Genomic DNA, 12,763 nt, shown 5'->3' on the forward strand with positions numbered 1-12,763 from the left:
GGCAGGAGGAGGAGAGTTTGGGGGGGGGGAGGAGGAGGAGAGTTTGGGGGGGAGGAGGAGGAGAGATTGGGGGGGGAGGAGCAGAGTTTGTGGGGGGGGAGGAGGAGGAGAGTTTGGGGGGGGGAGGAGGAGGAGAGTTTGGGGGGGGGAGGAGGAGGAGAGTTTGGGGGGGGGGAAGGAGGAGAGATTGGGGGGGGAAGAGGAGGAGAGTTTGGGGGGGGGAGGTGGGTTTGGGGGGCAGGAGGAGGAGAGTTTGGGGGGGGAGGAGGAGGAGAGTTTGGGGGGGAGGAGGAGGAGAGTTTGGGGGGGGAGGAGGAGGATGAGGATAGTTTGGGGGGGGGAGGAGGAGGAGAGTTTGGGGGGGGGAGGAGGAGGAGAGTTTGGGGGGGGGGGGGGAGGAGGAGGAGAGTTTGGGGGGGGAGGAGGAGGAGAGTTTGGGGGGGGGGAGGAGGAGGAGAGTTTGGGGGGGGGAGGAGGAGGAGAGTTTGGGGGGTGAGGAGGAGGAGAGTTTGGGGGGTGAGGAGGAGGAGAGTTTGGGGGGGGAGGAGGAGGAGAGTTTGGGGGGGGAGGAGGAGGAGAGTTTGGGGGGGGAGGAGGAGGAGAGTTTGGGGGGGGAGGAGGAGAGATTGGGGGGGGAGGAGGAGGAGGAGAGTTTTGGGGGGGAGGAGGAGAGTTTTGCGGGGAGGATGAAAGTTTTTTGGGGGGCGGAGGAGAGTTTGGGAGGGAGGAGAGTTTGGGGGGAGGAGAGTTTGGGGGGGAGGAGAGTTTTTTTTGGGGGGGAGGGGAAGAGTTTGGGGGGGGGAGGGGGGGGGAGGGAGGTGAGTTTTGGGGGGGGAGGGAGGTGAGTTTTGGGGGGGGAGGGAGGAGAGTTTGGGGGGGGGAGGAGGAGGAGAGTTTGGTGGGGGGGAGGAGGAGGAGAGTTTGTGGGGGGGGAGGAGGAGGAGAGTTTGGGGGGGGGAGGAGGAGAGTTTTGGGGGGGGAGGGAGGAGAGTTTTGGGGGGGAGGGAGGAGAGTTTTGGGGGGGAGGAGGAGAGTTTGGGGGGGGGAGGAGGAGAGTTTGGGGGGGGGGGAGGAGGAGAGTTTGGGGCAGAGGAGAGTTTGGGGCAGAGGAGAGTTTGGGGGGGGAGGAGAGTTTTGGGGGGGAGGAGAGTTTTGTGGGGGGAGGTAGGAGGAGGAGAGTTTGGGGGGGAGGAGGAGAGTTTGGGGGGGGAGGAGGAGGAGAGTTTGGGGGGGAGGAGGAGAGTTTGGGGGGGGGAGGAGGAGAGTTTGGGAGGGGGAGGAGGAGAGTTTTTTTTGGGGGGAGGAGGAGGAGAGTTTGGGGCGGAGGAGAGTTTGGGGGGGGGAGGAGAGTTTTGGGGGGAGGGAGGAGAGTTTTGTGGGGGGAGGTAGGAGGAGGAGAGTTTGGGGGGGAGGAGGAGAGTTTGGGGGGGAGGAGGAGGAGAGTTTGGGGGGGGGAGGAGGAGAGTTTGGGAGGGGGAGGAGGAGAGTTTTTTTTGGGGGGAGGAGGAGGAGAGTTTTTTTGGGGGGGAGGAGGAGGAGAGTTTGGGGGAGGAGGAGGAGAGTTTGGGGGGGAGGAGGAGAGTTTGGGGGGGAGGAGGAGAGTTTGGGGGGGAGGAGGAGAGTTTGGGGGGGGAGGAGGAGAGTTTGGGGGGGGAGGAGGAGAGTTTGGGGTGGGAGGAGGAGAGTTTGGGGGGGGAGGAGGAGAGTTTGGGGGGGAGGAGCGTTTGGGGGGGAGGAGGAGAGTTTGGGGGGGAGGAGGAGAGTTTGGGGGGGAGGAGGAGAGTTTGGGGGGGAGAGGAGCGTTTGGGGGGGAGGAGGAGCGTTTGGGGGGGAGGAGCGTTTGGGGGGGAGGAGCGTTTGGGGGGGAGGAGCGTTTGGGGGGGAGGAGCGTTTGGGGGGGAGGAGCGTTTGGGGGGGAGGAGCGTTTGGGGGGGGAGGAGCGTTTGGGGGGGAGGAGCGTTTGGGGGGGAGGAGCGTTTGGGGGGGAGGAGCGTTTGGGGGGGGAGGAGCGTTTGGGGGGGGGAGGAGCGTTTGGGGGGGGAGGAGCGTTTGGGGGGGGAGGAGCGTTTGGGGGGGGAGGAGCGTTTGGGGGGGAGGAGCGTTTGGGGGGGGAGGAGCGTTTGGGGGGGGAGGAGCGTTTGGGGGGGGGAGGAGCGTTTGGGGGGGGAGGAGCGTTTGGGGGGGGAGGAGCGTTTGGGGGGGGAGGAGCGTTTGGGGGGGGAGGAGCGTTTGGGGGGGGAGGAGCGTTTGGGGGGGAGGAGCGTTTGGGGGGGAGGAGCGTTTGGGGGGGGAGGAGCGTTTGGGGGGGGAGGAGCGTTTGGGGGGGGAGGAGCGTTTGGGGGGGGAGGAGCGTTTGGGGGGGGAGGAGCGTTTGGGGGGGGAGGAGCGTTTGGGGGGGAGGAGCGTTTGGGGGGGAGGAGCGTTTGGGGGGGAGGAGCGTTTGGGGGGGAGGAGCGTTTGGGGGGGGAGGAGCGTTTGGGGGGGGAGGAGCGTTTGGGGGGGAGGAGCGTTTGGGGGGAGGAGCGTTTGGGGGGAGGAGCGTTTGGGGGGAGGAGCGTTTGGGGGGAGGAGCGTTTGGGGGGGAGGAGCGTTTGGGGGGGAGGAGCGTTTGGGGGGGAGGAGCGTTTGGGGGGGAGGAGCGTTTGGGGGGGAGGAGCGTTTGGGGGGGAGGAGCGTTTGGGGGGGAGGAGCGTTTGGGGGGGAGGAGCGTTTGGGGGGGAGGAGCGTTTGGGGGGGAGGAGCGTTTGGGGGGGAGGAGCGTTTGGGGGGGAGGAGCGTTTGGGGGGGAGGAGCGTTTGGGGGGAGGAGCGTTTGGGGGGGAGGAGCGTTTGGGGGGAGGAGCGTTTGGGGGGAGGAGCGTTTGGGGGGGAGGAGCGTTTGGGGGGGAGGAGCGTTTGGGGGGGAGGAGCGTTTGGGGGGAGGAGCGTTTGGGGGGGAGGAGCGTTTGGGGGGGAGGAGCGTTTGGGGGGGAGGAGCGTTTGGGGGGGAGGAGCGTTTGGGGGGGAGGAGCGTTTGGGGGGGAGGAGCGTTTGGGGGGGAGGAGCGTTTGGGGGGGAGGAGCGTTTGGGGGGGAGGAGCGTTTGGGGGGGAGGAGCGTTTGGGGGGGAGGAGCGTTTGGGGGGGAGGAGCGTTTGGGGGGGAGGAGCGTTTGGGGGGGAGGAGCGTTTGGGGGGGAGGAGCGTTTGGGGGGGAGGAGCGTTTGGGGGGGAGGAGCGTTTGGGGGGGAGGAGCGTTTGGGGGGGAGGAGCGTTTGGGGGGGAGGAGCGTTTGGGGGGGAGGAGCGTTTGGGGGGGAGGAGCGTTTGGGGGGGAGGAGCGTTTGGGGGGGAGGAGCGTTTGGGGGGGAGGAGCGTTTGGGGGGGAGGAGCGTTTGGGGGGGAGGAGCGTTTGGGGGGGGAGGAGCGTTTGGGGGGGAGGAGCGTTTGGGGGGGAGGAGCGTTTGGGGGGGAGGAGCGTTTGGGGGGGAGGAGCGTTTGGGGGGGAGGAGCGTTTGGGGGGGAGGAGCGTTTGGGGGGGAGGAGCGTTTGGGGGGGAGGAGCGTTTGGGGGGGAGGAGCGTTTGGGGGGGAGGAGCGTTTGGGGGGGAGGAGCGTTTGGGGGGGAGGAGCGTTTGGGGGGGAGGAGCGTTTGGGGGGGAGGAGCGTTTGGGGGGGAGGAGCGTTTGGGGGGGAGGAGCGTTTGGGGGGGAGGAGCGTTTGGGGGGGAGGAGCGTTTGGGGGGGAGGAGAGTTTGGGGGGGAGGAGAGTTTGGGGGGGGAGGAGAGTTTGGGGGGGGAGGAGAGTTTGGGGGGGAGGAGAGTTTGGGGGGGGGAGGAGAGTTTGGGGGGGGAGGAGAGTTTGGGGGGGGGAGGAGAGTTTGGGGGGGGGAGGAGAGTTTGGGGGGGGGAGGAGGAGAGTTTGGGGGGGGAGGGAGGAGAGTTTGGGGGGGAGGGAGGAGAGTTTGGGAGGGCGGGGGGGGGCGGGAGGGCGGGAGAGATGAGGCTTCCAGACCCAGGAGCTGTGATTCCTCCGGTCACTCGGCGGTCCCCCCACCCCTGAGACGCCCCGGCCCAGCAGCTGTGATTTCTCCGGTGCCCGTCTTCCCTACCCTATCCCAGGTCGAATGGCCTCATGCACATGCCGGCCCGCTGCCTTTCCCGGGCAGACTTTAAAGATAAGGTAGGATTTACTTATTTTTTGATTGTATTTTAATGGTCTGAGCTTTCCCTTAATGTTTGGTGCTTGGTTATTGAGGTCCTCTCCAGTTCCCTTCCCTCCCCTATCCCTGCCCTAAGGGCTACCTATTGTGCGCTGCTTTTTCTTCACTGCCCGCAAGGTTTTTCAGAGCTGTCCACATACGCTAAGCGAAGTGGATTTGGAGTACGTTTTTGCTGGCCAAAGTGGCATAAATGGTCAAAACTGTCGTAAGTGTCTGGGAACGCCTTTTGAAAAAAAAAAATGACCTAAAAAAAAATCGTACCTAACTGACTTACTCTGGATGAAATTTTTGGGAGAAAATGGCATTTTTTAAACTTACGCCAGAAAAAACAACTTGTGCCAAAAAAATTGATGCAACTCATGGCCAGGAATGGGCCCAAAAATTCTAGAGTAAAACTAACTGATGTTTCAGTACCTTTTAAACCATTCTTATATTTTAGGACTAATAGGGGGACATTTATTCTTCCATCTCAGTTTTAAGATTTGTAATCTTCTAAAAGATTAGAGTCTTAAGAGAAGTGGCTGCAGAGATAATGGATGCATTGATTGCAATTACCAAAATTCCCTGGATTCTGGGAGGGTCCCAGCAAATTGGAAAACCGCAAATGTAACACCCCTATTTAAAAAAAGGAGACAGACAGAAAGCAGGAAACTAGAGACCAGTTAGCCTAACATCTGCCGTTGGGAAAATGCTGGAGTCCATTATTAATGAAGCAGTAGCAGGACATTTGGAAAAGCATAATTCAATCAAGCAGAGTCAGCATGGTTTTATGAAAGGGAAATTATGTTTGGCAAATTTGCTGGAGTTCCTTGAGAATGAGCAGGGTGGATAAAGGGGAACCAGTGGATGTGGTGTATTTGGATTTCCAGAAGGCATTTGATAAGGTGCCACATAAGAGGTTACTGCACAAGATAAAAGCTCACGGGGTTGGGGGTAATATATTAGCATGGATAGAGGATTGGCTAACTAACAGAAAACAGAGTCGGGATAAATGGGTCATTTTCCGATTGGCAAACAGTGACTAATGGGGTGCCGCAGGGATCGGTGCTGGGACCTCAACTATTTACAATTTATATTAATGACTTGGATGAAGGGACCGAGTGTAATGTAGCCAAGTTTACTGATGATACAACGATGGGTGGGAAAGCAACTTGTGAGGAGGACACAAATAATCTGCAAAGGAATATAGACAAGCCAAGTGAGTAGGCAAAAATTTGGCAGATGGCATATAATGTTGGAAAATGTGAGGTTATCCACTTTGGCAGAAATAATAGAAAAGCAAATTATAATTTAAATGGAGAAAAATTGCAAAGTGCTGCAGTACAGAGAGACCTGGGGGTCCTTGTGTATGAAACACAAAAAGTTAGTATACAGGTACAGCAAGTCATCAGGAAGGCAAATGGAATGTTGGCCATTATTGCAAGGGGGATAGAGTATAAAAGCAGAGAAGTCCTGCTACAACTGTACAGGGTATTGGTGAGGCCTCACCTGGAGTACTGCGTACAGTTTTGGTCTCCGTATTTAAGGAAGGATATACTTGCATTGGAGGCTGTTCAGAGAAGGTTCACCAGGTTGATTCCGGAGATGAGGGGGTCGACTTATGAGGATAGGTTGAGTCGGTTGGGCCTATACACATTGGAGTTCAGAAGAATGAGAGGTGATCTTATCGAAACATACAAGATAATGAGGGGGCTCGACAAGGTGGATCCAGAGAGGATATTTCCACTCATAGGGGAAACTAAAACTAGGGGGCATGATCTTAGAATAAGGGGCCGCCCATTTAAAACTGAGATGAGGACAAATTTCTTCTCTCAGAGGGTTGTAAATCTGTGGAATTCTCTGCCCCAGAGAGCTGTGGAGGCTGGGTATAATTAAAGCGGAGATAGACAGATTTTTGAACGATAAGGGAGTACAGGGTTATGGGGAGCGGGCAGGGAAGTGGAGCTGAGTCCATGATCAGATCAGCCATGATCTTATTAAATAGCGGAGCAGGCTCGAGGGGCCAAATGGCTGACTCCTACTTCTATTTCTTATGTTCTTAAAATGTTTCTGGCAAGTTTAGTGCTTTCCGTTCTGGTTCTTCTGTGTTTATAGAGCTTAGTCTCTGTTATTTCTCCAGACTAGATAACGACGAGTCTTAGATAATCCCTGAGACAATAGTCAACAGACATAAACACAACAGATGCACGCATCAATAAAACCTCCCCAATGCAGCAACATGTGCTACTTAAAATAGAAACCAAGGCTGCAGCGCTGACGTGGTCATCAGTTTATGATATTGGTGCAGATCTAGATTGGACAGCATACAAGTAAAATCCAGATATAGGGACTTCGCAATGAACAGTATTATTCTAAGAACACAGCATTATACTAATACCCCTGAAATAATCAACTGCTGAACATCCAATATTTGAAGGAAACATGCCACTGTATTTTAATATACGTAATGCAAATGTTTCTTGCAAATAACCTGCTATTTCTGTCTGAAAAATCAGACCCAAGTCCCATTTACGCAATGAATGAATAGGATTTGGAATGCAGTGCATATAGGGTGGTGGATACAGATTCAATAATAGCCTTCAAAAGGCAACCGAATAAATACCTGAAGGAGAAAAACCAACAGGGATATGGGGAAAGAGTGGGGGGAGTGGGACTAACTGGAATATGGGGAAAGAGTGGGGGGAGTGGGACTAACTGGATAGCTCGTCGAAAGAGCAGGCATAGACGGTGGGCCAAATGGCCTCATTCTGCTCCGTACTATTCGATGATTCTGCCACATAGATCCTTGTTCCTTTTCTTTACTCCTTTAGGAAAACAGACCAAAACCACTTGTACTTTTTTATAAAGCAGGAGATGAGGCTTTCCCACTGCTGTGCAGCCCAAGAAACAAAAGTGCCTAAAAAGGTTAACCAGCCAGAAAACTTTCCCACTTGTTCCTACACGGCACGGCACACGTTCTCACCCCCTGCCCTCACCATCCCCAAATCCCCACACCAATAACTAACTGAGCTGACGGTGCTAGGATTGAAATCCCACTGAGAAATATTAGTAACATGCTGATGAAATTCCTTTGTTTGCTACTAACAAAGACGTTAGCCCATCCGGGAGGCCACTGAGCACCTCAAGTCTCGTCGCCGAGAGCATGCAGAAAACAAGCACAGGCAGCGGAAGGAGCGTGCGGCAAACCAGACTCCCCACCCACCCTTTCCCTCAACGACTATCTGTCCCACCTGTGACAGAGACTGTAATTCCCGTATTGAACTGTTCAGTCACCTGAGAACTCACTTTTAGAGTGGAAGCAAGTCTTCCTGGATTTCGAGGGACTGCCTATGATGATGACCCATTTACTTCAAAACCATTGAGGTCTTTTTTAAAAACAGCGGACAAAGGAATTTCATACGAAAGTGTTGGTTACTAATATCCCACTGCGCTATTTCAATCTAACCACAGGTATAGCATGACTAAACCCTACCAAGCACACCATCAATTGCAGGAATCTATTATAATTACTGCCAGGATAACATCTAAACATCTAAAGCTGGATATCAGGCTCAGTAAAATGAATGCTCTCTGACCCTTGCAATCTCAAGAAGCCATGCTGATCAGTATGTGTGCTGGACAAAATAAAGTCTGAGTTTATAAACAGCCATGCTTTCATTTATCAGTGTCACATAAGCATTTGCAAATGCACATACAAGGCTTTCATTCATTGCCCACAATGTTGTTTAATAATACAATCATTGTTTGTTAGTAAACATACATACTATTCAAGGGCAAGGGACAAAAAAGCAACATGAGGAATCTGCAGACCTTACCTTAAAGTTGAAAGACTTTATAGGGGAGCTGGAGGTCTCACAGAATTTGCTCTTCATGAAATTGTGGTTACAGATCTTACTTGGTTTGTTATGGTCATCATAATCCGTAATGGAGCAAATAAGATACTGTTGATCATCATCGCTATCATCTCTCGAGTCTCTGTTTCCATCGCCAACTCCTTCGATGTCAAAGATCAGATCGTCCTCTGCCATGTTTAAATGTTGATACTCCCCGCCTTATAATTTTGACTTGCAAAACAGGTTCACCTGTAAAGAGCAAACAGATTGACTCATCATATGCTTGCGACACAATCGACTTTGCTTCATTATTGGACTTTTCTTTGAAGGAAACTATTTAGTAAGTAAAATGTTCGGTTGTACTAATTTTCCTCACGTTTTGGAGAATGTATTTTTTTTAAAGAGTTTACATTATTTATACAGCCACTGTACATTTTCATTCCGGTTCTGTTGGAGAAGTAGTCTCAAGCATTTACACATGCTCTTTTTCCAATGATAGTCCACCCACATAGGCATACTTAATATATACCAGGACCATCTGTTAATGCCACACCCCCTCTCTGTTTATGCCTTTATTTTTACCTCCCTTCTCGTGCAGCTTACTACCACACAGGCTATTGCTGGCAGGAGGGCAGGGTAGTCTAGATTGCTGATGACTCAAAAATTGTCACCTGAAACCAGTGAGGTTGGGCGACAGCTGGCTCTAGCCTCGGATACGTGACGCTCCGAGGAAGTAAAAAGGTGGGACTATGAATCGATATAGTACATCGAGTGCCTAGTGGTGCAGCAACATGGAGTATCCCAAATAAAGAGCACGTAGCCAACCTCTGCAACTTCTCACTGCAGAATGCAGCGCACAGCTGCTAAAAGACCATTCTATCGATGTGTCTTGAAGACTTACATTTATATGCGCCTTTTATGACCACCGGACATCTCAAAGCGCTTTACAGCCAATGAAGTGCTTTTGCGGTAATGTGAAAAATGCGGCAGCCAATTTGTGCACAGAGACAACAAAGTGATAATGACCAGATAATCTGGTTTTTTTTGTTATGTTGATTGAGGGATAAATATTGGCCAGGAGACCGGGGAGAACTCCCCTGTTCTTCTTTGAAATAGTTCCATGGGATCTCTAGTCCATTTGAGAGAGCAATCTAATGTCTCATCTCCAACACTGGGGTGTCAGCCTAGATTTATGTGCTCAAAGTCCCTGGAGCGGGACTTGAACCCACAACCTTCTGACTCTGAGACGAATATGTTACCCAATGAGCCACAGCTGACACTGAACATTTCTGCCAGTCCTGGACAGATCAGTGGACAGTGATATTACCAAGCACACCAAAAAAAAAACCCAAATTAAGCAGCGACAAGCAATGCGTATGGGGCTGGGTACACGTACATATTTATAACGCAAGCCAGCTGCTCCACAAATGCTGTGCACGAAGTGATTTTTGGAGCTTTACTGCCACAGTAGATTCCTACAGTACAGTGATCAGAGCATTTGCGGCCATGAAATCGAACTCACAGAACCTCAGGTTCTGCATAAAGAGTGTTTATCTTCACATTAAAAATTTATTTCATTCATAGACTCATATAGCAGACAAGGTGGCCATTCGGCCCATCGCGCCAGTACCAGCTCTGTGAGAGAGCTGGCCAATTGGTCCCACTCCCCTGCTCTTTCCCTAAAACCCTGTCAATGTTTACCTTTTCAAGTATTTAACCAATTCCCTTTTGAAAGTTACAACTGAATCTGCTTCCACCACCCTTTCAGGCAGCTCGTTCCAGATCACAACAACTCACTGCGTATAAAAAATTCTCAACACCTCCTCTGGCTCATTTGCCAATTATCTTAAATCTGTGGCCTCTGGTTACCGACCCTCTCGCCACTGGAAACAGTTTCTCCCGATCTACTCCATCATAACCCCTCATAATTTTGAACACCTCCATTAAATCTCCCCTTAACCTTCTCTACTCTAAAGAGAACAATCCCAGCTTCTCTAGATCCTCCGCATAACTGATGACCTTCATCCCTGGTACCATTCTAGCAAATTCAGCCAGACATACATTGATTTTTTTTATTCTCATCCACACCTCTCGTCCCCCTCACTACAATTTTCTTCCCTTGTCACTAACGGGCACTGCCAAAGATCCTTTTTTTAAAAAAATGATTCCCTTCCTGAAGACACTGCCATTCACTAGAGTTCAGTTTCACAAGCATTAGGTGTTGTTCCCCACCCAAGTGGCCATTATTCACGTGAGCCTAGCTAGTGAGTGTGGGCAGGCTATTCCCCTCTGTGGGGTATCACAACGAAGCCAAATTCTGTCCTCCCCTAGCACCTTTGTGACCCGCCTGCACCTCCTCCAGACAGTTCCAAGGGGCTCAATTTTCCCCAGTATTTGCGCCGTTTTTTTTGGAGTAGGCTGCTTTTTCTGGACTAACTTAAAAATCCCCAGTTTCCCCAATCAATCTGCACCAGCATAACTCAATTTGTTACGTTTTTTTTTAGATAAGTTTTTTTCTCTCAAAAGGGGGCGTTACCAGCCACCTACGGCAATTCTGGCCATTTAGGCAACTTTGGCCAGCTGATAGTTACTCCATTTCTACTTAGGCCAGCGTGTGTGGCCTCTCGAGAAAACCCTTGCGGAGCGTTAAAGAAATCGCGCAGATAAGGAAATCGGCGCAGGTAAGTGCAGCAGATGCCCGGACAGCAGCTGCAGGAAAGAAAAGAGAGAGGGGGAGAAATAGGAGAGGAAAAGAGAGGTGGAGGGAGGGAGCGGGTGTGGGGGAAAGCCTTTCGGGTGTAGTTAGGTATGGGGATCGAGCTAGGAGCAGGGGAGCAGACCGGGAGGCCACTCGGCCTGGGCTAGGGGTAGGAGAGCGGACCGGACCGGGAGGCCACTCGGCCAGGGTTGGGGCGGGAGAACGCACCGGCAAGCCATTGGGCCTGGGCTAGGGGCGGGAGAGCGGACCAGGAGGCCAGTCGGCCTGAGCTAGGGGCAGGAGAGCAGACCATTCGGCCTGGGCTAGGGGCGGGAGGGCGCACCGGGAGGCCACTCAGCCTGGGCTAGGGGTGGGAGAATGCACCAGCAAGTCTTTGGGCCAGGGCTAGGGGCGGGAGAGCGCATCGGGAGATCACTCGGCCAGGGCTAGGGGTGGGAGAGCAGACCATTCAGCCAGAGCTAGGGGGCGGGAGGGCAAACCATTCAGCCAGGGCTAGGGGTGGGAGAGCGCACCGGGAGATCACTTGGCCAGGGCTAGGGGTCTGAGAGCTGACCACTCGGCCAGGGCTAGGGGCAAGAGAGCAGACCAGGAGACCACTCGGCCAGGGCTAGGGGCGGGAGAGCAGACCAGGAGACCACTCAACCAGAGCTAGGAGTGGGAGAGCAGACCAGGAGACCACTCAACCAGGGCTAGGGACGGGAGAGCAGACCAGGAGACCACTCAACCATGGCTAGGGACGGGAGAGCAGATCAGGAGACCACTCAACCAGGGCTAGGGGCGGGAGAGCAGACCACGCGGCCAGGGATAAGGTTGGGAAAGCAGACCGGGAAACCACTCGGCCTGGGCTAGGGGTGGGAGCGCAGACCAGGAGGCCAGGGCTAGGGGCGGGAGAGCGCACCGGCAAGTTCTTGGGCCAGATAGAGAGAGAGAGAGAGAGAGAGAGAGAGATCGGAGAATCGAACCGGTGGGGACCGAGAATGGGACCGGACCAGCAAGCCCTTCCGGCAGGGTTGGAGGTTAAGTTGGTGGTATGTGTTTTTCAATTCTTCTAATGTGTTGGGAGCTGGCTGTATGCTTCACTTTGCAGCCTCGGCTCGCATTGTGTCGCTGGTTACCATGGCAGCCTGATCTTTTGGCACAGATCAAGGCTCCACCCCCAAAACTAAAGGCCAGGTTATGCCAGGCCAAAATGAAGAAATCAAAATGGGGAAACTTAGAATATTTTTTGTTGGTGTACTTGGGGCCCCCCCAAAAAAATCGGGCGTAACTCTTCAACTACGCCAAAAAAATGCTTTGGGGAAAATTGAGCCCAAGGTAACCAGGAACTCCACGCATCACAAATTGGAGGGACGACCATGCGTAGTTTACTGATGCAGTTTATAATAGAACATAGTGTTCCTCATTGTCCAAGAGGCTTGATTTGAGACACTAACACTATTGAGACATTTATCACTAACTCTGCCCTGCCTCTGATGGTCGGGGTCAGATGAGCAGGGTTGGGTATTGCACTTTATTTGCTACTTTTTTTTTTCCAGGTAAAATTTGGCCGATGAGTTCATAACCTTAGCTTAATGAAGCTTTTCAAAGCTGATCTAAGTGTAGCTTCTGTATGTAGCCATTCAGTGCCTCTGCATAATACTGAATTGAGATATGTGTTCTGTATATGTAAGTTTGGAGGTGTCTGTACTCATTTAGCATGTCTAGCCTTTTACTTACTAAATACTGGCAGCCAGCCTGTCGAGGTTGTCAGGACCTGATTGAGGCCCAGGAGAAGTGTGAGTTTGGGGCTCAGAAGAGGCGTGGCCCAGGGGCAGCACAGGCCAGCCCACACTGTGATATGTGTGCGCACTGGGTCTGTGCGGCAGAGCTGGTCTCCAGTCGTCTTGGTCAATCTTTGCCACTGGACCAAGACCTAGCTCTGTCAAGCCTGTGTGTGGTGGCTGGTGTACAATGGCCACCACACGTTAAAAAAATCCACGCATAGGCATCTTCCACCCTTCAAGATTTAGTTTGGGA

At 53.1% G+C, this 12,763-nt stretch overlaps 1 protein-coding gene across 8 annotated transcripts in view; it reads right to left on the minus strand.

Moving 5' to 3' along the window:
* eef2k (eukaryotic elongation factor 2 kinase) overlaps positions 1 to 12,763 on the minus strand; it is a 99,697-nt gene that overhangs the window by 61,009 nt on the left and 25,925 nt on the right. For 5 of the 8 annotated variants that reach the window (XM_070900791.1, XM_070900796.1, XM_070900797.1 and 2 more), the window contains one exon: positions 8,011 to 8,277. In XM_070900791.1, coding sequence (XP_070756892.1) covers positions 8,011 to 8,223 — 213 coding nt within the window. In that variant the 5' untranslated portion in view covers positions 8,224 to 8,277. Of the gene's footprint in view, positions 1 to 8,010; positions 8,278 to 8,404; positions 8,546 to 12,763 lie in introns of those variants that run through there. The other 3 variants (XM_070900795.1, XM_070900794.1, XM_070900793.1) reach the window with 3 other exon arrangements.

Source organism: Pristiophorus japonicus, chromosome 15, assembly GCF_044704955.1.
Source record: "Pristiophorus japonicus isolate sPriJap1 chromosome 15, sPriJap1.hap1, whole genome shotgun sequence".
Classification (NCBI taxonomy): Eukaryota; Metazoa; Chordata; class Chondrichthyes; family Pristiophoridae; genus Pristiophorus; species Pristiophorus japonicus.